The sequence below is a fragment of the Gavialis gangeticus genome, unplaced genomic scaffold (genome assembly GCF_001723915.1).
Source record: "Gavialis gangeticus isolate Ggan-Ray unplaced genomic scaffold, GavGan_comp1, whole genome shotgun sequence".
Taxonomy (NCBI): domain Eukaryota; kingdom Metazoa; phylum Chordata; order Crocodylia; family Gavialidae; genus Gavialis; species Gavialis gangeticus.
The window spans coordinates 76745693-76773636 of record NW_017729034.1 but is presented as its reverse complement, the minus strand read 5'-3'; the positions used below and the strand labels follow the sequence as shown (position 1 = coordinate 76773636).

The 27944-nt window shown below is 41.2% G+C and overlaps 1 protein-coding gene across 4 annotated transcripts in view; it reads right to left on the bottom strand.

The window, feature by feature from the left end:
• Positions 1 to 27944, bottom strand: part of IPCEF1 (interaction protein for cytohesin exchange factors 1) — a 128545-nt gene that overhangs the window by 35656 nt on the left and 64945 nt on the right. Inside the window, exons 3-7 of one of the 4 annotated variants that reach the window (XM_019526990.1) lie at positions 25001 to 25037; positions 24183 to 24352; positions 14407 to 14480; positions 8440 to 8511; positions 1455 to 1516 (exon numbers count right to left, since the gene is read on the bottom strand). In XM_019526990.1, coding sequence (XP_019382535.1) covers positions 1455 to 1516; positions 8440 to 8511; positions 14407 to 14480; positions 24183 to 24352; positions 25001 to 25037 — 415 coding nt within the window. Of the gene's footprint in view, positions 1 to 1454; positions 1517 to 8439; positions 8512 to 14406; positions 14481 to 24182; positions 24771 to 24816; positions 24932 to 25000; positions 25038 to 27944 lie in introns of those variants that run through there. The other 3 variants (XM_019526989.1, XM_019526991.1, XM_019526987.1) reach the window with 3 other exon arrangements.

The window sequence follows — 27944 nt, the reverse complement described above, 5'->3', positions numbered from 1 at the left end:
TGGACTGGAGGGCTAAATGCATGGGAAACAGAAAAAAACAGAGTGGAGATCCAAGAACTTCCTCATATGTAGATATTAATTTATGATCTGTGGTATTCAGGGAAGATGTAAGGTGCTGGCAGTGGGGGTGTCCTGGGATTATGTCAGCACTATCTCAATCTGTGGGGCATGTCCCACAGAAGAGTGATAGTTGAGTAGAATGGGGGGCCTTCAGTACCGTATATCATGACTTCAGGGAATCAAATAATTGTGTATTGTTTTTTTTTCCCTGAATGGGGGTCTACTCTCAAAGTTTTTCAAAATGTTTTTTCAAAGTGGTTTTCAAAATGTGAGACAATGTTATGAATGCTCTAATGATGAAGGATTGGAAACTTTATCACCATCACAAGCAGTTAGATAGGCAGAGCTGATTGTGTAGTTTTCATTAAGCACAGCTGACTTTTATTTTGAATAGCATTCTTATTTTCCTTATTCTTCTCTTACTGCAACTGTTACTACTATTACAATCAACACAATCAAGCATATATTAGCTCTTATTTGGTCTTCTAATATGAAGTGATAACCAGTCAAGCTATGTTCTATGTTCACCATTATCTTTCATTCAAGCCATTCTGTTATTCATGGACAGGTCAAGCAGAATTGGACACTTCTCCAAGTAAAAGGACTAGATTTACCCTACTGTACAGTCTAACATTCAACACAGCAATCTTTCCACCACTTTTCCCAGACTGCTCTGCTCCATCAAGTGGCTGGAGGAGAGAAAAAAGCAGTGAGAAAAGAGATCAAAAAAGGCATATGCCTGCAGAAAGTTGGAGCAAATTGGGAGTGGCAGTGTTTTGTTAGGAGAAAGAAGGAAAAACATTCTCTAACTCAATCAAGGCAAAGGAAGCAGAGGGAGACAGTGATACATCAGGCTCCCTAGAGAATCATAATCAATCATTTTTATCAGCACACAGCAATTTGTATTATCACAGTACATTGAGCAAGGTCAGTAAAATTAATGGTAGCATTGTCTGACAAAATCCTGTCTGAAAGTTAATTGTATTTGTGGAAGTAGTGGAAGACCTATGTGAATGAAAGTATGAATTTGGTGCCCAAACACAAATTAGATGAGTCACTTAGGCAATGATCTCCTTGGAGACTAGTACCTGTTACCTTATGTCTACAATGCACATTTGCTGTAGTAATAAATAAACAAATAAATGAATAATTAAATAAAAGGAGACTCTTAGAACATATTAATTCCACAGTTATCAGTTTATTAATCATGGAATCGTAGTTGGTCTGAAAAATCAAATATTTCAGGACACAATTAGGTTATGGTGCTATTAGAAACCTGCAGCAGGCAATATGACACTAGATTGTAGTTTAAAAAGAAAAGAGTTGACAAAAGTCTCACTGTATAAAGAAAACTCCATTTGTTCCATGCCAAAATTGTAAATTTTAAAACATACCTTCTTCATTCTTTCCACTGGATGCCTGAGGAATCACAGCCAGTCCCAGTTTATTTAGCCACCTACAATATAAGCAGGAAGTAAATACATTTTTAGGGAGATTCATGTTTTACTCTCCAGTATCTCTTACCATATTCAGAAACATTACACATATCGCCACAGTTTTTTTTTCATGAGGAAATATGTAGTCAGAAGTGCCATCTTTCAGATAAACAAAGGTCCAATATGACCAAAATTCCAAACTTCACTGGTTCCTTCTCCCAGTGCCCATTCCCCGTGGAGTTTTGACACTTGTGAAAAGGTGCTTGAATACCTGTTACCCCCATTAATTTCAGAAGGCACTCAACACCTTAACAGATATATACACTTATCAGCTCACAAATTCAACCCTTAAAAACTAAGAAACTTTAAGGCTATTTTAAAAATCTCTGAATTTCTAAGCTCCTTCTGGGTATATGAAGCACTAAATTTAGATACTGTAACATTTTTCCTTTACAATTTGGTAATCTTGCCCTCTGATTGAGACCATCCAAGCAGAATAGTACTGGGGCAGTAATTAATTGAAAGGCCTCCCTTTTCCCTTCTTCCCCTCCTCCCCACAAAAAAAAAAATCTGGTGTTGTAGGGCTGCTGCTGACTGAAGATTGTACACAAATCCCCACCAGGAAACTACTGAGGGCACTTTGTGGCCAGAAGTGCCATCTTTCAGATAAGAGCTAAAACAAAGGTGATATGACCAAAATGAATCATTAATGACAATATGAATGTCCTTGTCAAAGGTTCATGGCTCTCTTTGCAAGAGCAGGGTTGTTAACCAGGATTTCCTGACCAAATTCCAAACAAGCACAAAACATACTACCTTCCTATATTACACATAACTTCTGATTTTAGTAAGCTCCACTTCCTGTGTCACTGTGGGCTGTTAGCAATTGCCACATTTCTGTCCCTAGGTGGCTGCATTTCCTTAGTGCATGAAGTGATCCCTGGTTATAGTCTGTATTTTTCTAATTTATAAATCATTGGGATTCTCTGAGATCTAGGCTGCTGCCTACTCAAAAATGTATTCTCTAGCTCTTCAAACTAATCTACAAGACCAAGGAGATAGAGAGAAGAGGAAGGACCAAAAACTAACTTCATTAACTCTTAGATAATGGCGGGCACACGAGATGTTTACTGCACAGTAAGCTAATTAGCTGTGCGGTAAACATCTTGGCATCTATACAAGTACTATCCTGCTGCAGAGTAAAAAACTCCACAACAGCACATGTGTAAATGCTGCCCCATCTGGCTGGGTCCTGCCGGCTACTCTAGCCCCACATAGAAACACCCTTGTGCTCTAGTCAGCCCCTCCACAGCACTGAGTGGGAGGGAGCAGCCCTGGGCTGGCAGGATGACCCCCGGGATCCTCTGCCAGCCAGGGCTGCTCCAACCCAGTTCAATGCACTGTGCTCCTGGATGCATGTGCAAATGGCAATAAACTCTGGAGTTTATTGCTCCTGGGTGCATGTTCAAACAACGCACCTGGGAACAATAAACTCCATAGCAATAAACACCGGAGCTTATTGCTTCGCTTTAACTGCACGTATAGATACACCCGGTGTGTCTGATCTTGTTCCCACTACGGTCAACATATATATGTGCATAACATTGACACATTATAAGAAGCTGTTCCCAGAAAAGCAGTTCCAGTTATCTTTGACCTAACTTCATGAAGATTAACATAATGAAGGGTAAGAATAAAAACTGCAGGGATTTCAACAGAAGATTCTGGCTTAGAAACAAATGGAAATATAGAAATATATCTATTGTGTACATGAATGTCACACTGGTCAATGTGTGCAACTATTTACTATCCAACACATACAAGTGTTTTGTTTGTCTGTTTTTTGTAGAGTTCATTTTCTAAAATATGTACTAAATTAATGAAGGAAATGCTTCATGAATCAACCGTTGATGGTTTAATGGATGGATGCATGAAAGAGTTGTAAACAAAAGCCCTGATCCTCCAAACAATTATACAGATGAGTAACTTTATACACGTGAATGCTTCCAATGACTTCATTGGGACCACTCACACATAAGTGCTATCAGGACTTGAGCCAAGAGATCAGATGCTTCTCTGTATATTTTTAGGGAGACAAGGTTCTTTGGGTAAATGTGATACCTTTTATTAGACCACCTAATAGTTGAGAAAATTGTTCTTTGCAAGTTTTCAAGTACAAACACCCTTCCTTCAGCCACAGTTGTTGTTTTGTGTGCTCTCCTAGGTGGAATAGAAGCCAGTATGCAAAACGCAGGTCTGTGAAAATGCAAATGCGTAGCAGTGAGGATCAAACGCCCTGTAAGACAACAGGTGTGAGACAGGTACTTCGCAGGTGGAGAAGGGAGAATTTGAAGGGGTGATAGAATGTAGCTGCTAAAATGCAGACAGGTTACCTGGGTTATGGGATGGCAGGTAGGTTATAACGTGCCATTAATCCAATGTCTCTATTTAGTCCATGATTTTTTGTATCCAGTAGATTTATGAAGTTAAGTTCATAGACTCACCTATGAAAGGTGTTTTGTAAATTCCATTTGAGGATTAGAACTGAGAGTTTCAAGGGAGGGTGGTTATCTTGTGAGAAGTGTGTACCCACCAATAATTGGGTATTTTTGTCTTTGATAGATTTTCGGTGTGCGTTCATTTTGGTGTGCAGCTGTTGTTTGGTCTCTCCTACATATTTTCCATCTGGGCATTTAGTGCACTGGATGAGGTATATTACATTTCTGGAGGTGCAGCTGTAAGATCCAGGAATGGTGATCTGTTGTGGGTTGTAGTTATTGTGGGGGTGATGGAGATGCATTGGCAGGTTTCACATTTCTTGTCCTGGCATGGTCTAGATCCATTCACTGTGCTTTGGGCCATAAGAAGTTTGCTTCTGGTGATGAGGCTGGTGAGGTTCAGTGTTTGTTTAAAGGCTCGGATGGGTGGTTCTGGAAAGATATCTTTAAGAATTGGGTCTTCTTCTAGTATGGGTTGCAACTGTTTGAGGATTTTCCATATAGGTTCCAGGGAAGGATGGTATGTCATAACTAATGGTGTGCAATTCATGGGAATTTTCTTTTTGTACTGCAGCAGTTCTTCACATGATATCTAAGTGGCTCTTTTACAAGTGCGATCTATGTCTCTGGTGGAGTGTCCTTGTTGGGTGAAAGCCTTTTTGAGATTTGTACGGTGATGATCGCAGGTATTCTCAGTGCAAATTTGGTAGTATCAGAGGGTTTGGATGTGTATTACAGCTTTCTTGGTGTGTTTAGAGTAATTGCTGGTTGTGTGTAGATATGTCGGTCTGTGGGTTTCTTGTATATGGTGGTTTGTATTTTACCATTCTGGATACTGATCATAGCATTTTGGTGTGCATAGCTGTGCCAATGGTCTGGAGGAAGTGTTTCTTATTAAAATAGAAGTTGTTGTGCGAGAGGATAAAGTGTATAAGTTCAGTAATAACTTTAGGTCCATACTCCTGAGTTGTAATAGTGCTCTTGAAGATAAGTAAAGCAGGCCTAAATGCCATCCTGGTGTGGGAGGTTAGTATATAAGCTGGTAACATCCATGATGGCTAGGAGGCTACTTCTGGGAAAGTGGTCTATGTTTTTAAGTTTTCACAGAAAGTTTGTCACATCTTGGACAAAACTCAGTCTTTAGTTCCAAGGTTGGATATTATAGGTCTGCCTGGGTTCCCTTGTTTGTGGATTTTGCAGAGCATGTTAAAAGTCCCTGGATTGGGTAATGGCAGGATCAAGTGTTATAGTTTCTCTAATAGTTCAGATGGAAATGATGTGATGCTGGTTTTGAGTTTTAAGGTATGTGTTTTTGAGCATCTATGTGATTATGTATGTATTTTATAGGTATAACATGTATATTATACATTTCTAGGTGAGGGGAGAAATAAATATTAATACAACAATCAGAAATTAAATACTACAATACATATATATATAGGTTGCTAATACTTATATTAGGCTTGATTTTTATGCCATAATGTAATGTAGTTAAGTAATCAAGGAAAACATCCCTAGGGATAATGGGGTGAGACACCCTCACAGATTAGAATCTGCTAATCAGAGAAGACTAACTACTACACTACTGATCGTTAGACAATGAGATCCTCCAGCTGAGTTGTAAAAATGCCATTACTACATTGTATTCCCTCCAGTGCTCGCTCACTCGCTCTCAAAAATCAAATCCTCTCTCTACTGAAAATCATTTTGCCTAATATTTTCTAACTCTGATTCCTCCTCAGTTTACATGCCTTGAGAGTTTCACATTCCTTTCTGGAGTCCTAAGAGCGATTAACCATCACTCCTTCTATTTCTTGGCATACAGTACTGCTCCCTATTCTTCTAACAATGTGGGTAACATGTAATAATATAGACATTTAAAGCTTTGGGTCATGAGGGGGAGACTTACTGCATGGGAATGGGCTTCAGCTGATGTTTCATTTATCCACTCCTATATTTAAAACTTTAAGATTGTTACCATTTAAACCTATTTAAATCTGATGAAAACTTTAGGCAAGACTGTTTATAGTTGCATCAGTTCAACTGAAGTGCATTCCTGAGCATTATGTCCCCCTCATTCTTTTAAGCTGGTATATCATTATGCCTGCCTACATCCTACATCAGTTCAATATGACTCACAGAAAGTGGCATATTTTAAAACCCGGTATAATTTTTTGTCTATCCACACTCTAAGTTGCAAAAGGTACCAAATAATTCTATAGCAATTTACATTTCCAAAAACATACAACTATTCAGTCTTTTCCCTCCTACTATGAGGTCAAAATGCATTATTAGCCAATTTTTCCAGATAGGAAAAACAGAGGCAAAGAAGTTAGAATAATTTGCCAAGGATCACACCGAAGTTCAGAGTCAGAACCAGGATTTAAATCCTGACCTTCTAGCCACCACAGGCCATTGTCTAAGCCAGGGGCTTTCAACCTTTTATAGCCTAAGTACCCCCAGCAGTCAGCTGCTGAGTGGGGAGGGACAATGGGTTAGCATGTGGCCGGATGCCAGGTGAGGTGTAGCACGCGGCCGGACATCAAGCAGAGAGGTAGGGATGGTGCGTGGACAGGTGGGGACAGAGCGCCACCACCACCTCCCAGAAGCAGGGGCAGGGTGGGGCAGGAAAGCTCATCAGGCTGGGGTGAGGGCAGTGGCACCCCTCCATGGGGTGGGGAAGCTCACTTGGCTGGGGTGTGGCAGCAGCCACCACAATGTGCAAGCTTCCCCCCCCTGCAGAGAGTGCTGCAGCCCTCGCCCTGTCCCAGCCCTACCTCTGGAAGGCGGCAGTGCTCCATCCCTGCTCACCCCGCTTGTACCCCCTAAGGCCGGACTAGTATCCCCAGGGGTACACATACCCCTGGTTGACAACCCCTGGTCTAAGCCTTCAGATCATGATACTTCTCAGAGAAGTGGTTTATTATTTCTGAAGAGTTTACATAGTTCTGTACAGATATATAAAAGCAGCATCCCTACCTTAAACTGCATAAAACTTAAATTGGTAATGGCATAGAGAATATGAATTATATGCAACTCAGACAGCATAGGATGCAAAGCTTAGTCAAAAGCAAGTGAAATATTTGTGTGAACTGTTTGTTGACCTTGTTTTATTTGCTGCTCGTTAGGATCCATGGCTGTGTGTAGACAAAATGAGAGGCATGTGTGCACAACACTTGAAAGCGGGTTAAATGCTTTTGCACCACTTTAATGGTGTCAGTGTTTGTGCGCTTCAGCGGTGTATTGTGCATTAATTCCAGCCACTGTAGGAAATTTGGCGGTGTAAGGCACCTTAAATGACTTGGGGTGCAGCAAACTAAAACTCCTCCTCCTTCACTCTCTACGGCCACAGAGCGAAGCACTGGGCTGTGTGCAGCTCCACACCTCTGTAGGAAGCCCCACAGGCAGCCTGGCAGCAGCCCAGGAAAGCAAGCTCTGACCAAGAAAAGCAGTGAGCCTGATCTCTCCCCCAACCCAGAGCCTGCCTGCCTGAGCTGTGCAGGGGCCTGGTGCTTCCTTCTGCGGCTGCGGCTGCGGTGCCCCCCAGGACCACCCAAGCTGGGTGCCTGCAGGTGGCTGCCACCTGGGGGGGGGCACTGCTGCCATGGGGGGAAGCACCAGCCCCACGGAGGGAAGCTCCACCCACCAGCAGCTCGCCCTTCAGTCTCCACCAGAGAGGCAGGTAAGTCAGCAAGGTACGTGCATGACACAGGGGTTTAATCAGCCCTAAATTAAAGCAGTGTTTTTAAAACCCACCACTTCAATTTAGGGGGCCTCATTTCATCTACACATGCCCAGGAGTAAAGTTTTATTCCTACAAATGTTCTTAGACACCAAAATTGATTTAATCCAAAAACATAATTAATTTTGTGCTAAAGTAAAGGTCTTGGCACACTGAGAGCTCTTTACAGATTTTTAGCTCCTCACTAAACAATTCAAAATACTGAAAAACATTTCAGAAGTGAAACAGAACCACACCAAATTTGATGAGCACTCCAAGCCATCTTAGAGATAGGAACAAAAGTATTCTTTTATTTTGCCCCATAATTTAAGTAAATCTTAAAACTTTAAAACTCTTTGCCTGATATTTACCAAATTTCCTAGAAAATCTCTACCCTAATAGTAGATGCAATATGCAAAGTTTCAGAAAGGTTTATTTTTGTAAAAGTTGAGAGAGTCAAATGAAAAGTAGGCTTATAATGAGATCTTAATTCCAGCCTTAATTATAGAGCATAGACTGCCACCACTAGAGCACAGATGTTTATTTTGAATTTGTATAGACATTAACCACAGCAACAGCCACACATGAAAAAAACCCCACCAAACTAAAAATATCCCAGAATTACAATAGCTACTTTAAAGCTAAAGAATCCTCATCTATGCAAAAAAAATGGTTTTAGATCGTTCTAAACAGAATTAGAGGTGGTCAAGTTGCTCTTACTTACATGTTCATGTCCACCACATTCTCCGCTGCAAAATAAAATGTCTTGATCTGTGGGTGGTTGATCTTAATAGCACTTAAGGAAGGGGAAAAAAGACATACATTTTATATTCATATGTATGCATACATATATATACGAACATACACAAGAAAAAAAGAATTGACGTAGTTAAGACAATACTATTTGAAAAAATAACTTATCCCAAACTTATCACTTGTATACATTCTAGTCTATTAATAAAGAACAAAAATCTACCAATTAACTTAGCTCCTTTCTCAGAATCCTGTGCCATTTTTAAATCAAGCTGTAAGGGTCACATCATTCTAGTAAAGGTAGAAAGAACACTGGGTCAAGAGAGCTAAAAGATAAACTTGCATACATTTCTAGCATATTAATATTTTGGCTAAGTACAGACAGTCAAAAAGCACAAGGCTGAATTTATTTCACTTTTGCAGGTTAGTCTAAGATGTAGATTATACTGACAAGAAAGTGAACAGATATTCATTTTTGATTCTGGAAATGCAGCCACCTGCCAGCCATGGCCCAGGCCAGAAGCCAGAGGATGCTAGAGCACACCTCCCTGCTCAGCTGGAGCAGACAGCTTGAACCAAAGCTAGTCTACCCACCCTGCAAGAAGAGAAGAGGGGGGAGTGTGCAGGAGAGGTGCAAAGCATCCCAGGATGATGGAGGACTGTGAGTTAACTTGAATCTGGAAGGGATCTGGGGCAGAAGTTCAATAAACCGTTCCAACCTAAATCAGTTAAGTCTGATACTACTTCCATCCAGGTTTATCTTAAACCAGTTTGAGCCATTCTCAAAGTGGTTTATGTGCACTGAACTTCTGTTGTGTTACAGATTTGAACCAGTTTCTGATCATTTATACCAGGTTCATGTGTAATTTCTGTCCCTAGCTTCTGTATTTCAACCCCGTTTTGGTGCCAAAGAATTAAGAAATAATAATAAATTCCTGTGACAATAATGTAATATAGTATAATGTAATATGCAATAATATCAGCTAACTTAGCTATGGTCCATGCTTGGAAATAATTACAAACAATTCCTTAAGGAGATGCACCAACTAGAGAGAAAAAATTCAAATGCTGAATCCGCACATACTAAAAATCCATCTCAATTCCATGCCATCTCTTTGTCAGAATAGTCAACCCATTTCAAAAAATTAAATGAGAGACTAAAAGTTCATAGACCTGAAACCTGCCATAAGGAACTGAAAATTGGTGTTGTTAGATGGCAGTTGGTGGCTTATGTGAAATGAATTGAACTCTGTCCAAACAGCATACCTAGACAGTGACAGAAAGCATGCATCATCAAACTCAATGGGTGCATATACATGTGATGCTATGCTGCTGTAGCAATGCATTACAGTGACATACCATCAGTGGGCACAAAACTTGATGCCACAGCCATGTCGCCATAGCAATGCACTCCCTTGGTATAGTGTGCTGCTTTGGCAACATAGCAGCTAAAAATTACTGTGCTGCCGGCACAGCGCAGTATAGGCTGTTACTGCATCATTATTTAGTACTTCCAAAAGGAAGTACTAAATGACAGTAGAGGCACATGTAGACATGCCCAGTAAGTGACAAATTGAAAAAGAAATTTTCATCAATATAGAATGAAGTCACCAATTAAAACACTGGCAGGATGGCTTTAAAAAAATAACACTTCAGTCATCATTTCTCCATCTGTTTTTGACTAAGTAGAGGATACCAGGCATTCTCTTCTCACAGTGCATCTACATGTACAATTAATGTGCTTGAATAAACTCTGGAGCTTATTGCTCTAGAGTTTATTGCTCCCAGACGCACCACTTGAACATGCACCTGGGAGTGCAGCAAGTTGAGCTGGGATGGAGCAGCCCCAACTGGCAGAGAACCTGAAGGGAGAGGTGGGGGGTGGGTCAGCCTGCCAGCTTGGGGCTGCTCCCCTCTTCTCAGTGGGCTGCAGAGGGGCTGGCTGGGCACAAGGGTGCTTCAGCGCAGGGCTAGCCCACAGGCAGGCACCTCACTGAAGCACCCTCATGCCCCAGGCAGCCGGGACAGCATCTATATGCACAATGCTGTGATGTAAAAAACTCCACAGCAAGATAGTACCTGTATTTACAAATACTATCCTGCAGCAAAGTTAGTTAATTTATTGCAGCCTAATAGGAACTTACGTGTAGACGCATGACTTTTACTGTGCAGCTAATTAATCTAGACTCACCATCAGAATACCTGATTGCTTTACTTAAGTCACATCTTCCCCAATTTTTAAAAAGATGAAATCCTTCCTTCTTTCTCTATATTATTTGGAAAATGAGTAATGGCATACATAAAATTCCAGAGAAGAGATTACTGCATTTCTAAAGTGTAAAGTAATTTATGCTGTTTTGATTTAAAACAATGGTCTCCAACCTTTTTAAGTCAGAGATCACTTTTTGAATTAAAAAGCAACCCAAGATCTACTGTGTGCCACAACTCTCCCCCCCACATCCCACCCCTGCCCCACGGGTCAGTCTGTGGAGAGGGAAGGGGGGGCAAATCAAGGCAAAGGGAGAAAAAATTATTGGGGTGTGCACCCTCAGCAGGTAAATCTGTGGGGGAACAGCTGGGGGAAAGGGAAAGGGCCATTGCAGGGGGGCAGATCGAGGCCCCTGCCATGAGGGAGGGAGCGAGGCATAGGCAGGAGCAGGGGCTGCAAGGAGTGGGGCCCTGGCCAGGCGGCTGGTGGGACAAGTGGAGGCCCAGGGGGCATGTGCCTCCCAGGCCTCTGCTTGTCCCCCACTCCCCCCAGCCCCTGCTCCTACCTGTGCCCTACTCCCTCCCTCACCGCTGGACCTCAACCTGCTCCCACCCCACAGCAGTGAGAGAGGGAGTGTGGCTGGAGCATGGGCAGGCCCTGTATGGGCAGGGCATAGGATGAAGCCACAAATAGCTCATCTAGGGGGCATAGGGAGGGAAGGCCCAGGAGGTCACAGGGGCATGTGCCCCCAGATCTGTATGCCAACCAGGCCAGCTGCCACTGTGGGCTGGGACCAAGGCAGCACCGGGTTCTTCCCAAGGGGATCACCCGAGCTGCACTGCAAGCTGGGGCCTGTTTGTGCTGTGGGTCCCAGCTGTGCTGCATGACCAACAAAAGACACCACTGCTGAGCACTACTGCTGTTCCATTGCTGCTTTATTGCTCTGAGCTGCTGGTAAGGCAGCCTGTGTCAGCCATGTGGCACCGGGAACAGAGGCGGGACTGGAGCAGGGCAGCTGCTGGGGAGTGCCACCGCATGACCCAAGCTGCCACTCCCGGGCACCTGCCCCACTCCAGACCCGCCTCCATCCCTGGCACCACATGGCTAACACAGGTTGCCCCCAGCTCAGGACCAGCAGCTAAGAGCAATAAAGTAGCTGTGGGATAGCTGTGGTGCTCGGCAGTGTCCCACAGCTTTTCTCCAGCATGCAGCGCAATTGGGGCCCACACCACAAACAGGCCCCAGATTGCAATGCAGCTCAGGTGAACCCCCCAGGAAAAGCCTGATCCTGACCAGCATGCAGATCCAGGGCCATGCCTCCCCCTTGCCCTCTCGGGCTGCATGATCCCCCCTTCCCACACCCTGCTCATGCAGGGCCTGCCCCTGCTCCAGCCACACTCCCTCTCTCACTGCTGCTGCAGCTGCCCACACTGCCCAGTGTTTGGAGGGGGCATGTGCCCCCTGATCTGTGTGTGGCAGATGCGGCTCGAGTTGTGGGCTAGACTTTGTGCCCTGAGCCCCACTGCACCAGGAGCAGCTCAACACTACGTGCCTCCTGCTACTAGGCTGAGCCTCATCCCCTGCCCACCTGGCAGTGGGATGCACATGGCATCAGGCCACTCCTGAACCAGCTGCAGTGGGGCTCTGGGCATAAAGCCCAGCCTGCAGCAGCAGCCGCCTCTCCCCATGCATAGATCAGGGGACTTGTGCCCCCCAAAGCTTCTACTGGGGTGCATGAAGTGACAGGAACCCCGCCCCCCCACGTACTTGGATGAGCTGCCTGGGCTCCAACCTTCACCTGACCCACCCAGCTGGGACCCCACTCACCCAGTGGAAGGGGGCATGGGACACCTGGTCCACCCAGCCAGGCCTGGCAGCAGGGGGTATGGGTCAGCCCAGCCATATGCGTCCTGCCACTCCCAATTGCGGAGCCTCTAACAGTCGATTTCAGTGTAGGTGGGCTAGCCCCCCTGACTAAGATTGACTGCCAGGGGCTCCCTGATTGACTGGTAGACCGTGATCCACTGGTTGGTGACCAGTGATGTAAATCTTTCTGCATTTTGAAAACAATATTATAACAGGTGCTCAATATGGAATAATGGAAGCTAGAAAAACTCTGAGAAAACAAAATGTAATTCTAGAGTTATAGACTATCCATATTCCTTAAAACTTCACATCTAATGTCTGTCTGCAAGTCTACCCCAAGGTACTAGCCATTGTTGCAGTAGACCTTAGGGAGGAAGGTATTTTTTAAAGGCCATAATAAAGAGCACATGAGAACTTCTCATTAATATCGTTGAATTGTGTTCAGAAACACCTGAAAGACATTGCTACATATGGAGTAATGAAAAAATATACTAGGCAGTTATATGTTTAACTTAAACAAGCCTTTAAGTCCTGCACAAATGGATGTTTCCCTGTGACCTTCATGTGTAATTTAAAATAGAGCTCATTCCAAAAATCTTGTCTAAAGAATAGCCTTCATAACTATACAGGTGGAAAATAATATTGTTCATATCATTATTGACTATCCCACTAAGAACATAAGCTGTTTGTTAGATAACTGCAACAAGAAAGCCCTTGAAATACTAAAGCATTGTGCTAAAATATACTAAACTTACATATGATACTACACTACTGGCTGGATCGTTTCTGAAATGGTTTTCTACATCCCTCTCTCGCTCTCAGCCTCCTTCCCTGAATATTTTATTACTTATAAAATGGATCTGCTCCAAAAGGAAGAGAGACCCCGGCCCAGTGTACCCTACAGCTTTATGGTTAGACTCTGGTGAGATTCAAGTCCCTGTCCTGAATCAGGCAGAGTAGGAACTTGAGCCTGTCTCTCAAATCTCAGGTGAGTACCTTAAACACTGAACTACTGGCAATTCTGAGGTGGGTGTCTTTTCTCTTCCCTCATCCTACCTGAGAAAGTTTCAAAAGGTGTTGAGCTGGCCCCAATGCAAATAGTAAAATATTGGAAGTTTCTACCTGGCTCTAATTATAAATCAATATAGATTTTACCACTGCAAGGTGCACTAAATTCACAATAACAAAACTTTGCACACTAACAAAATTACACAAATTCCATGATAAACTTATTATTCGAGGCCTAGGTAAGCCTGATCAAGTTGAAGATTAGACTCAGAAGTCCATTCATGACATGCTAACTACAGCTGGGGATTTCTGTGAATTATGAATATGCCAAAATACGCAGTTTTAAGGACAAACTAGGATGGAGAAAGGGTTTAAAGTCAAACAAAGCAATTGATAGATTTAGGTTAAATCTAATTAATAGTTTTTGGCTAAAAATATGAGAGGAAAATTCATTAATGCTGAAATAAAATGTTTTATGCTAAAAAGGTCAAAACATTACCGTTTATTATTTTAACGCTTTATTTATTATTTTGTCTCACATTTAACTTAACTTTACATTATCTAAAATGTAAAAATTGTTAACAAAAAAAGTATTTTCATTTTAGCTCAAACCAAAATGAAAAAAAATTGGGAGGGAGAAGGGGTTCATTTTATTGAAGAAAACAAAACATTTGTTTCATCATTAACCTGAATTAGTAATATTTTGACTTTTTAGTTCATCCACAAAGATTGAAAAATACATTATTGGCACAGGTCTGTTCATGGCCTCCATCAAACTATCACCACCAAATCCAAATATACCTTCTACTTTATATAATCTTATTCTTCATACTTGTAGGTGAACAATACACTTACTGCTTTTTTTTGCATTCAGTTGCTCGGTCCACACTGAAATCTGGCAGATTGATGAATCCTTCCGCTTTCTCTGCCTGCAAGAGAATGTCACATGCATTAACTTATGATCAAGTGCAGGACAGGGCTGCCTACCCAAGATTATGCATGCAAGTGTACACTCCTAACAGCTTTTAATACTGTGCAAATTATTTGCTTCATGTCTGTGCAGGAAAATGAAAAACTTTCCTATAGGAAATACCTGTAATGCCAATTTTAGTGAAATGATACAAACTCTGCTATGAGTGAGTGGCTATGGATGAGAAGTAGACATAGATGTACACTCCCAATCATCAGAGCTGAAGAGGATATACAGCTACAAAGATTACTCCTCCCTTCAGCATCTCTGAACTGGCCTTTATTCAGGATTTGTGACAAAAAACTACAATATAGTCCAGTGTCAGTGATGGAAACAAATTTAAGAGTAATATTTAGACCCATATCTGAAAAGGATTAAAACTGAAGCTGAGCTGGGGAAATGCACGTGCCTTTGTAATGATCTCTCACAAATACTGCCACATATAACAGTCATCTGAGCCTCATTTAGGCAGTATGGGAAATGAAACTCAACCTTCAGCTCAAAAAAAGAGAAGCCACTTATCTAAGCTGAAAGGAAAATGTCAATATATATCAGTAGGAGTAAGAGCTATATCCTCTTTTCAGGCATGGCCTTTAGAGACAAGGTCCAGGGAGTACACACCTTTTCTGATTTGACATTCACTAAACAGATGTGGTGCAAAAACATATAGAATCCTTCTTAAAATAAAATATCTCATTTTCTAGATCTATCTTTACCTATCTAATGTTAGTGCAGCAAATAATTCTAGGAACAATATGAAAGTCCAAAAGCCTGATCTCCTGGTGAAATTAGGTAAGCAAGCATTTAAGGCTTCATTTTCTAATTTGCTCATCCTTGGCCAATTACTGGTAACTGTAATGGAAACAGAATCAGACCAACTGCGAACATTTTTTAAAGTACCACCTTACCTGAGTTGCATACACAAATTAAAGCTCAGAAGCTTACTTTAATAAGTATGGCACTAAGAATAAAAAGGTCAAATCAGTATTCAAACCCTGACTCCTTCTGATGACTTCATGGCTAAGTACAGGCAGTCAAAAAGCCTGAGGCTGAATTAATTCAATCTTTGCAGGTTAGTCTAAGCTGCATAGATTGAACTCATAAGCAAGCGAACAGACATTCACTTTTGATTCCAGAAATGCAGCCATATGCCTGCAGTGGCCGAGGCCAGAAGTCAGGGGGTACTAAACCATGCCTCCCTGCTTGGCTGTAGCAGACCGCTTGGGCCAAGGCTAACCTGTCCACTGTTAAAGGGAGGGGGACGTTAAGAGAGAAGTACGAAGCATCCTGGGATGCTGGGGGACTGCGATTTGAATTGAATCTGGAAGGGGTCTGAGGCAAAATTCAATAAACCAATTTAATCTAAACCAGCTAAGTCTGATACTACATCCATCCAGGTTTATCTTAAACCAGGTCTAGCCGTTTTCACCGTGGTTTATTTGCACTGACCTTTTGTTGTGTTACAGATTTGAACCAGTTTCTGATCACTTATACCAGTTTATGTACAGTTTCTGTCCCCAGCTCAGAAGTGTCCCCCACCATCTCATTGGGTAGCAATATTAATCAAACCAGCAATGGTACAGACAGCTCAGAGCATAGGGGGAGAAGTACATGTCTGAAAATGCTTCCTCTGCTTCCCACTAGCCGGAACGGGGTGGGGAGAGGGAGGTAGGGGGGCAATGTTGGCTCTATTCTATTCCCATTAATTTCAATTTCCACATTTCATGGGACTTCTGGTCCTCTCTGGCTGCCCCCAAAGACCTCATGTCTCTCCATTTATTGTGTTGAAGACGTGCTTTTTCCAGTACTGCAGGCCTAATCAATCACTTTTGGGGGTGATCAGAAAGTAATTTTTTCATGTTTGGCCAAGTAGCAGAGGCCAGAAGGGGGTTTCTGCCTTCCTTGAGGCATCATGGCATTAGAATGAGGTTCAAAGGAGTAGGGCTTGGAAATGTAATAGTAGAAATACATAGGACACTTACTTGATTGCAGTTTCCAGGCATTACAATCGTAAGAGTAAAATATTATTAATAAAATTTTGTTGCACCTTGCTTATTGTTGTGTATTGGGGTGTTACAGGCTAACGGGGTTAGTTCCCACAGATAAAAGACACTAGGCAAATTAGTGCACAAAAGACATTGATGGACCTTGGGCCTGTTAGCTTATACAGTGTTCATGGAACAGCACCCTCTTCTAATGCCTTCTGTGCAGCAGAAAGTATCAACCAGTGAGCAGTGGACTAGGCTGTAGGGAGCCCATATAAATGTCTGTGTAGTAGGAAACCCGGAACCTTACACTGGATCCATTTCAATGTTGGTATATTAGCAAATGTGTCACTTGGGGTAAATCTATATCACTCAATTACAGTTCCAGGAAGGGCTGGGCTGAGACACACCATGCTCACTCTATGCACATACTACATCCTCAACTGGAAAAAGCGATGACATTTTAGTGGAGTACTTTATGTGCTCACCCAGTAAGCTCTGCTTATTGAACAGCTTATTGGTATACATGCAGTGCCACAGTAAGGCAATTATCTAACTTGGGTTCTGGAGATACCTTGTAAAGCGTAATCAAGATATATCTTAGCAAGGAACTGCCTGGCACTACAACTGAGCAGGATACCCATAGTATCTTTCCCCAGTTCTGAACAACTGGAATACCATATTATATCCGTCTGTATTCCTCCGGCATGGCCTTATAAATTATGGTGGATATAAACACTTCTCTTCTATGAAAGACAGTAAAGCAGACAAATAAATGTATCTATACATTCAGGGAAAACAAATTTGTATGTTCACGTTATCCTGGTATCCTGGTAATATCCTGAATTGTTTTATTTCCAATTTTTCACCCCCTCAGTCCTAATCAAATTATACTTCTGAAAACATACACTATGTTAAAACAGCTAAACTATAGAAAGATATTTCAAAGACAGGAAATAAATCAGATATAGGAGAGGGTGAAGAAAGTTGGCAGCATCTTAAGTCACAGTGAACATGGACAAAACATGACTATAAATGGTGGAGACTCAAAAAGAGCGTTACTTTTTTATGCTTTCCAAGATTTAAACTTGAGTTGCTGAAGACGCTGAGAAAAGGTTTAGTAGAGGGTAGAGGCTTAGCATCTCTGACAATCAGTTACATTCTAATTATCACTACTGAAGTTTGATAACACATGTTCAGTGGGCATATGTGTAGTCTGCACAAGACATCTCTAAATAAATATGTATTTCAGTCAGACCAAATTGAGAGCTCTGCTAACAAAACAAACAAAAAACCCTCTCTCTTATTTTATTATGATTTTAAGGGATTTTTTTCAATCATTCAGAGTGACGGAGGAAAGTTTCATTTGAAGGACTGTTTTGCTGTTGTCGCTGTTCTATTTTTTGTTTGTTTGTTTTAAATGAGGAATGTCAGTCTGCTACTGCTGTTTTTTTCCTCTGTATTATATTTTTAAATTGTTTATTCAGAGTGCCTATGGCCCAGGTTTGGCTTTTCTGTCAATTTGTTTTAATGTTGTAACTAATTAATTAAGAGAAAAATATCAAACATGTAAAAATGAAAACCAACAAGAAGTTCTTTCAAAAATTGAATATATCAGTTGGATAACTCTCACCCTGAACTAATGCCTTCAACCCAGAAACTAGGGTGAAAAAAAGGAAAGAAATATAGGAAAGTCAGTGAAAGAAAAGGGTGTCCAGTCACTTGCTGGCTATTGAAAAATTAGAAAGAAAGAGCACAGGTTTATTGTCTGAAAATCTTTGTCACCTACAGTGTTAAGTACAATAAACACCCTGAATTTACCTTTGTATTTCTCGTACCAGCCTCTAACAACAAATGACCAAAACTCTATACAAAAGCTGCATGTGGTATCAAAGCAGCACAGAACAAACTGTTGTTCTTGGGTATTACCATTAGATTATCAAAGTGAACCTAGAGCAGTTGGTTTCTTTATTCCATCCACCCACAATTGACATACACAACATTTTTTTAAAATAGAGATGAAGAGGGTTTTAAGAAAGAACAGCTCAAATACCCACACCTCACTTACTAACCACACCCACACCTCAATAAACCAAAACTTTAAAAGTAGAAAAGACAAAACTCTGCAACCCCACAAAGTGTTGGGTAGCACCTAGCATTTATCTGTATTTACATTGTTTATCCAACATAAATTAATCAATAAATGTATAGAACCCTAGTATGTACATTCTTATAGATTTGCGGGCTCAGTGAGAGCTTTCCTCTTGGTAAATTTGTTGTAATAACATCTGCCCATGGCCCCTAAAATGTCAGCAGGAAGTAATAACTTTTCTGTCACTAGTCACATAACCCAGTTACAACTCTAAGGTGAAAGGTTTCTCCTTTAAAAGATTATTGCACAGCATCCACTGGGGCTAGGAGTACAGTTTAAATACAATTAGCCAGAACAAGAGTTAAGGATAAATACTGAGAGTATATCACCACCTGCACTCTCTTTTATTTTATTCATCAAAAGACACCCCATATGTCCGTAAGTGAGGACACCTGAATTAGGGGCAGAAATGACACATAAACTGGTATAAGTGATCAGAAAGCAATTCAAATCTGTAACACAACAGAAGTCCAGTGCCCATAAGCCACTTTGAAAATGGCCAACACCAGTTCAATATAAACTTGGATGCAGAGTTAACTGATTTACGCTAAATCAGTTTATTGAATTGATTGCCTCCAGATTCAAGTTAATGCACAGTGCCCCATCATCCGAGGATGCTTTGTACCTCCCTTGCAAGTCCCCCCTCCTCCCCTCCCCTCCAAACAGGATGGGCAGACTAGCCTCGACCCAAGCTGTCTGCTCCAGCCAAGCAGGGAGGCATGCTCTAGTGCTCCCCTGGCCTCTGGCCTGGGTCACTGCAGGCATGTGACTGTATTTCCACAATCAAAAGCAAATGTCTGTTCACTTACTTATGAGTTCAATTTACACATTTCAAACTACCTGGCAAAAACTGAATCAATTCAGCCTTGGGCTTCTTGACTGTCTGTACTTATCCCTGATCTCCAAAAGTTAGTCCAACAATTCTCCCAACTATACAGTTGGTCCAATAAAAGATCTCACAAAAGGCTTTGCTTCTTGACATTTCATGTCTACACTCGACTCCAATAATACTCCAACACTCCATGGTACCCCATGACACAATCATTGATATACCTTTTAAAGCTATACAAGAGAACCTGATTTTTGTCTCTACCCTGGAAACAAGATTTGTTTTGTTATCCTTGAGACAAGCCTTTTCTTGATTGATTAGTTCCTCTACTTTCCAGTGTACCATATGTGACAGACATGGGATGAGAGGGGAGTCTAGCATCAACATTAGTTCTGCTGACCTTTTCTTTCCCTTATCACAAGCAGAAGTAATAATCTGCTCACCAGGTTTCAGTATGAGTCCTCCAGACTATACCAAAAACTGCTAGGGGGAGGCAGAACCATACTGTGTCCCTTTTACAACTTCGTTTTTGAGGCATCAGGTAAATAAAACATCAATGAAAAGAAGAAACCAAGAAATAGATGTGCAACTCACAGCTGAGTCTGAAGCTCAGTCTGGATAAACTCCAAAATGCCTGGATGCTGTCAGAATAATTTATTAAGGTTTCTCTACCTTATTCATAAACCAGATGTCTTTCCCACCCAACCAGGTCCTTCTCAGTTCCCCAGCCTAGTCTGAGGGTATACCCAAACAGTAGTCAAGCTAGCTAAAGTACCAACAGCCATGAAGATGAGAGAGCACAGGTTGTAAAATCTTACTAAGACCATGGCTTTTTCTTTATTATTCATTCCATCCAGGAAGCGTACACACCAATTGCAGATGCTTCTTCAGCCTGATAAAGTGTATTTATACCCAAAAGTTTGCTAAGAAGAATCTTCTCAACTATTTGAGTTGGTTTAATAAAATAAAATATCACATCTCCCCAAAGAACCTTGTCTGCCTATGTTCTTAGACCAACACGGCTACAACATATACCCCTGTACTAAACCCGGGTATACATATTCAGGTCGCTCGCTCACACCGATGTGTAGGTGGCCACATCTTAACTGTAATGGAGATCACACTTCTGACAATACACTTTCTATTAAAATTGCTACGCTGTTGTCTTCAAATCTCACTCCAAGTATCCCTGATTGCACTTCTTCCTCTCTTCCTTCTTCTGTATAAGACCCAAGACACCTAAAACATAAGGACAATAGCCAAACCAACAGGAATTTCAGGAGCCTTAGAAGTTCCAAGATAGATCAAAACTGAAAGCTAAAGGTCCACTGCAGGTTGCAAAGAATATGCACCAGGACCTTGGAAAATGTGGATTCAATTACGAATTCCACCCACTGCTAATTATTCCTCAGCTCTTCTAAAAAATAGCAGTGTCCACTATCTTGCTGTTGCTATGCTACAGTTACCAGTGTCTGGTTAACACTCGTTTCTACAAAAAGATTTACAAAACAAACACTCTTGCTTCTTACAGTAAAGAACCTGGTCATGAAGAATGGGAGATAGTCCATGTAACTAGACTAAATTCAGCCATTTGAGCTCTACTCCAGACTCCCCTCACCACTCATAATTGATATGTCAATGCCTAAGAGGACTGCCATAAGATAACTTGAGCTGAGTGTTTAGAAGCTGCAGTGGGGAGCCCTTCTGCTGCATACACATTGCCTAGCAAAGAAATGCCGTCCTACTCTGTTGAAATTGTACAATATTTTACTTACTGACAGTGGAAGAAGCAATATACTCTCTCCCCTTTAGAGTGAACATATTGGATCTAATTTTAACCTCAGTTGCATGAGTGGAAGGCAGAAATTCTTCTCTGCAGAAAAACGAATTTCACCAGCTTAAAAACTAGTCTAATGCAGAAGTGCAACCATAACACCTTTTAGTAAAATCAGGAAAAATTGGAACAATGCTATGAGGTGGCCCAGAGCATGACCCCTGTATTCTGCTTCACACGTGTACAATGAGAAGCAGGAATGATTAACTGTCAGAGAAGGGGGCAATATGCACTTCTCAAAATAAACCAGGGAATGAAAAGAGTCACTCATTTATAAAATGCAATAGGCCACATGCATCTCAAGTGTAACTGAGTGACCTGCACCGGGGCTGGTTTTGACCTAATGAATGTGACATCTCCTATCTCTTCATAGTTACTATGATGCTGCCGCATACTATATTTATTCAGTGGCTGTATTTTAAGTTCTCCAACGTCACAAAAATTCCATTCAGCCTGTTCCATAAAATAATTTATAAAAGTGAATAAAAGCTAGGGACAAATAGATTATTTTACAGAAGTAAAAATAACTGATTAGTGGTCCTCAGGACTCCTGGTATGAAGCCATGGGTTATTTTAACAAACTGAGGGATGCTAGAGTAGGAGGAGATACTTAAATTTCAAATTGGCAATATGTATTTTGATTGGTTAATATTAGTTGGGATTCTGTTGCTGGCCCTTCCTGGATTTTATTTAACTGGGAGTCACTTTAGTGTAGATTGAAAGGAGAAACAATTTTTTTCCCTTGTGGCTGCTGCCCCATGGTGCAACATGGCCCATTCTTAAGATAGGGGCCTGATCAGACAAAGTCAAAGAGGGAAACTGAGAACAGCTCCAGCTGTAATATAAGACTTGTGTTCCTATTGCCATCCCCACTAGTATGTACGGTTTTCTTTCCTGCCTTATTTCCCTCTCTCTCTCTCTGGTGTAACCTGTTTAAAATCTGGCTTACCCTCCACTGTCAAAACATATTTTACAATACTGCTATGACCTTGTGCCCAGAGTAGCAGCTAAAAGCATAACTGTAAACAGCAGTTCAGATTTCCTAAATCATGGTGGTTGAAAAGAGTGTGTACTGGGCCTGCATTTCTCCAGCATCAAGGCAAGCGAGAGTCAGCAGAGACAAAAGCCACTTTTTCTATCTTTGTCACCTCTTCGTTTCTGTGTGTGCTTGCTTTGTTTTGTCTAAAAAGGAAGCAGGAACAGACTCTGTCAACACCACAAACAGCAGTTCCAGACTGCCTCAGAGAATATCTTCTTTTTTCCCCAAAAAGGACTGCTAACACAATCTTTAAATACCTTGGAAAAAACTGTCAAACACAGCTTTCTTCCTACTTTATAGCCGAATGGGGAAAAGAATATAGGATCCTGTTCAAATAAAAAAGTTTTATTTAAATATTTTGTATTTTTTCTGCAGTTTGGGGTGAAAAAGACGCTTAATGTTGATTGTAATGTTAAATATCGTTACAAATTACTCAACACAAAACCCCAAATCACTCTTTACTGTTTAGATGTTGTAACAGTGAATGAGGGTTTCATTAGCATTTTCTCCTCGCCATCCTCTTTTCAAACAATGGCTAGTTGAGCATTTAGAAAATCCTATATATGTTAACAATTAAGCATTTAGGATGTTAGTTCCTGCCCATGAAGATGTTATAGTCACCTAATCCTCTTAACTTCCCAAATTCTGGACTTCTTTAAAGCAGGTATCCATAGCAAACTAGGGTAGGAGCTCTGGGGCCAGATCTCTGGACACTTATGTACAAAAAGAGTAGTACGTGCAAAATCCTAGCTCTACCTCGTGAAGCAAAATCACAAACAATGTGATATAATTTCAGTTGCTCTCCAGTATCTACAGTGCCCTCACACACAAGCCATAGACTTTCATTAAAAATCTAGGTAAAGCATCCACAAAACATCTTAGCTCAAAAGCACCAGGGCTGAGTAAATCTGTTGCGCTACAGATCACCTGACGGTACATTTCAGCAAGACTCTTGTGTGGGATTCCATCTTTGCTTTCTGACAAGTATTTTTGTTGCTCATTATTTCAGTTGATCACAGGAATCCAAGGGCTGCTAGGTGTCTCTGCCACAATTTGCTTTCACAATCCCATTGTCATGGAAGCAGGGCTGCTGGCAAGGACTGATATGCACCAAGATATACTGGCTTGTTTGAGGGAAAACTCATCTGATCTGAAAGCTGGCTGTTGCTCTTGGAAGGGCACTGCACTCCTGCCAGTCTGTCCCTCTATCACTGTCACATCAGCAAATGGGCTACAAATTCATGAGACACACAAGACAGTCTAATTACAGAGCACTGAATGCAGCAACAGCAAGACAAGAGTTAACATAATCATGAGCTGGCAAAGCGATGACACCTGCTTCCCTCTCAAATCATTACAAGAGCTAAAGACAGGTCAGATGCAGTTCATGCTGGAGGTGGGGGAAAACTGACAGTCCTCCTATGAAAATTAAGCTAATAATTCAGCTGGTGAGAACAGAAGGAAAGGAGAGTATGCCCCCCACCCCCAACCCATTAGAATCAACATTTAAGTAAGCCCTTATGGTAAGCATCTGGCAAATACCTTCCACTATTTAAACAACAACGAAACCTGAAAAGAGCACCTCTCAAAGGAACAGATTATGCAACAGGTCTGTGTTTCCCGTGTGCTTCTAGAACTAAATAATGAAGCAGAAAGAGGACAGAGCCTGTCCATTTTACAAGAAATCTCCTGGCTGATAATTAATTCCAATTATTTATATATCTCCATTTATATTTCAGTTTGGCCCCAACCCTTCTTTTTCCCTGGTACCAGCAGTCCCTGCTTAAGCCACTTCAAAGAGGTAGAAGCTTATTGTACTCACCAGTTGGCTGCTGTACCAATATAACGATGACCCTTTCAGCACAAACCAGAACTTTTTCCATTTGTTGCCAATAAAAGCTCCTTTCTCCTTTTTCTTGTAGAGCCACCCCTGGCAATCCGGTAGTCCCAGCTCTTTACATGATATCCTCCGTCGACTCATTATACAAATCCCTGTGCACATAAAATAAATATTTTGCTCATTTAAACGTGCATTACTAAATAAATTAAAATGCTTATTAAAGGTATTAGTCTGCATTTGCCATATTATTAAGTCATCCAAGTGTCTCTTTAAATGCACGCAAGTCATTCAGTTTTGTCTTATGCAGTAAATACATTCATTTAGAAAACATTATCACGCACAGCTACAAAAAAAAAGATATTCTCAGAAAGCAATTACTGACTACACTTAGCATAACTGTACACAAAGATAACATTAACGAATGTAAAATAAAATGCACTAGGTAAACATGCATAGCACTCTTCACACAACTGCATTAGGAAACAATAGATCTATTTAAGTCACAGCTAGTGAGGAGTAGCATCCAACTAATGAAAAGCAGTGTCTGTGTATGTGCATGCCTCTCTCTCTCTCTCGTCTCTCTCCAAAATCCCCAGCTCTGTCTCTATTGACATACCACAAGAGCTTAGCCCAAATGAAAAGCATGTCGTCATTTTGTCAGAATCAGTGCAAAAATAAGCAGAGTTACAAAGCGGTGGCATAAAACCCACCGACTAAACAGTGGCACAAAAACCTCAACCTCCCATGAACAAGACACACCGATATAAAAACAAATGAAGAACAAGAAAAGATCTCATTACCTTGACTTTTCTTTCTTGTCTTTTGACGCAAGGGAACCTGCAAGAAATGCAGGAAGGAAAGAAAGAGGAAATTTCAGATTGTGTTGTAACATTTGTAAAGACAGGGGGGAGGACACTGAAGGTGGTGTTGCTGTGTGTGTGTGTATATACGTAGGACGGAACCTAAAACTCACTTGCAACTAGCAGGAAGGTACTAGCTAAAGCATAAAATATGTTAATTAAACTTGCTGAACATGTACTTTAGCGAGAAGAAATGTAACACGTATCTATCTACTAGGGCTTCCTGTTTGGCACCCACAAGCAGCTTGTCTTTTTGTGTTTTTGCTTGAATTAAATAGTGGTCTATGAAGTTAAAAAGTTACACCTGCAATGTTTAAGCCTTATTTACACTTTAATCATCATAATTACCAATGTAGGGGGAAGGGTGTCTTAGATGTTTTATTGTTTTTTGAGCACAGTGCTTTACAGGCACAACTGCAGATAAATGATGAAGAAGTTATTATACTTTATCCCTTTTTATTTCTTGTACTCATGAAGGGCAAAATACATATTCTATAAAAGGTTGATAAAATGTATTGCAAGGAGGAAGCTTCTGTGTCACAAAATAGCAAAAACATAAAAATTATTTGGCAGATCTTCATAAATGGAATGACTAAATTTGCTTAAAGTTTTATATCTCCCTATGTCTAATTAGTCATACCAAAAACAGTATATTTTAATTTAATGCATTAATTTGTATAATGTACATACCCATATATTGATCTCGGATCAAAAGTTTTATATGGAAAATTAATTTTACTTACTCTCATTTTCTCTATTTTATGGTAAGATTAAGAAATAGGAATGAGAACACAGGCTATTAGGAATTAGAAGTCCTGAGTCCTGGTCTGCTGTGTCTCCTTGCCTCAGTTTTTCTATCTATCCTTTTAAAAATACTCAGTTCTTTAGATTAAAAAGTTTTGTCTTGGCACATGGAAGCAATGGAAGCAATGAGACATAATTAACAGAGTGATATCCACCTGATAAAATGTAAAGCTATGTTATGAATTAACATATTGTATTCTTCATAGATTTCATAGACATTTGGGCTGGAAGGGACCTTGGCAGATCATCGAGTCCAGCCCCCAGTACATTTTCTTCTGACTGAAGAAAAGTAGAAGGCAGGGTAGATTTGTACTTTATAGACCAACCAAGGTAGCTAGGTAGACAGAACAACAGAATGATGCATAGATAGATAGATAGATAGATAGATAGATAGATAGATAGATAGATAGATAGATAGATAGATAGATAGATTCGATCAATCAAGCTTTCATGAGCTCATTGGGCTTTGCAACAGACCCAGATGTGGAACAAGAAATCATTCACAGACTTATGTTAAATATGTTTTAAACAGGGATTATCGGTTGTGATCTCACTACCTGGATTAGCTTTTGTGACCCCTTTGTTCCTAATTTATTGCTTGCCCCTTGTTACAGATTGCGCTTTGAGCTGCTTAAATGTTAATCAGCGTTAGTGCTAACTCAGGTTTGGAGGAGTCACACCTTAAAGCTAAAAACCTTCTCGGACTGTCCCCCACTTATACAGCTATGAGTTGCCACTACAGGGCTAGTGAACCAGGACAGGCTTCTATCTCTGCTCTAGGTAGGGTGTGAGAGATGTGTTGGAATGGTGGGAGTGGGAACATGAAGCTGAGAGGCAGAGTATTAATGGGATGGGTGTGAGTAATAAAATGGCAGGTGGAAATAAAAGGAGGGTGGGGGAAGGGTGGTAAAATGAAGCAAGTCAACCACTGAAGGATAAAGAAAAAAGAAGTAAAACCAAAAAAAATTAAAAAGAAAAAGAAATAAAGAGGAAATAAATTAAAGGTCTCATGTCTTAATAAATTGGGATTTGGGATTGAAGTGTGGAATTTGCTGATTGTCTTCCTGAAGTAGCTAGGAGGTGGGAGTGGTGATAAAAGACACTTTTTGGGGAGCTACTGCCCCTGCCCAATGAATGAAGCCCCAGCTCATGGGAACCCAGTCCAGCCCCCTACATTGTTCTCCCTGCCCCACCTGCTCTTGACCCCACTCCTGGACTTGTTCATGCTCTGTGACCTGGCTCGCTGGCACGTGGTCTACAGACTGTTTGCACAGGCTTGCACCCAATGGGGTAGGAACATCTTGCCTCTGGGGGCAAGAGGGGGAGTTGACTTGGTGCCCATGGACAGTAGAGTTCAGGGAGCTGAACAGCTCTCCACTTAGAACAACCCTTAGGAGGGTTGGGGAGATGATACTGCATCCTGGGATGCTGGAGGACTGCAACTTGGGCATCTTATCTGTGAAGAGTGGCCACACATTAATGAAACACAAGCTGGGTAACACGGATCAAAGATAAAGCTGTCCTGGAATGGCATAACTTTAAGCTGCCTAAAGTGTGCTTAAAACTAGTTTCAGGTGTTAATTCATGGACAATCCAGGTATTAAGAGTTCCAGAAGCTGCCTAAAATTAATATGTAACAAGGTCCCTTGTTCATTTGTCTTTCCCAGTGCTTTGGCTTTTTGTAAAAATTATTTGCCTTATATTTTTAGTACCCAGCTTGTTTTTCTCATCTGCAGACAAAATTACTTTTGAAATAAACGAAGTAACAGTGTACCGTATTAACACTGGGCAACGAAAGACATGTGATAGCAGCTTTTCGATGCCCTGTTGTCCTTTGCATATTTCCACTCATGGGATTGGCACTTTCTGGCATAAAACAACTTTTCTAGAGGATAATATCCCACCAGACACTGCTCTGTAGAAAATTGCACAGCTCAACAACAGGAGGTACCAATTTCACAAGTGGGAGTATGAAGAGGCCACCCTCCTAAAAATACAATTACCTGTAGGTAACCTCTCTGTTTTGGTCATCAGTGAGTTTGCAAAGAGCTTGCAAACTAAGACAAATCGTGTGTGTGTG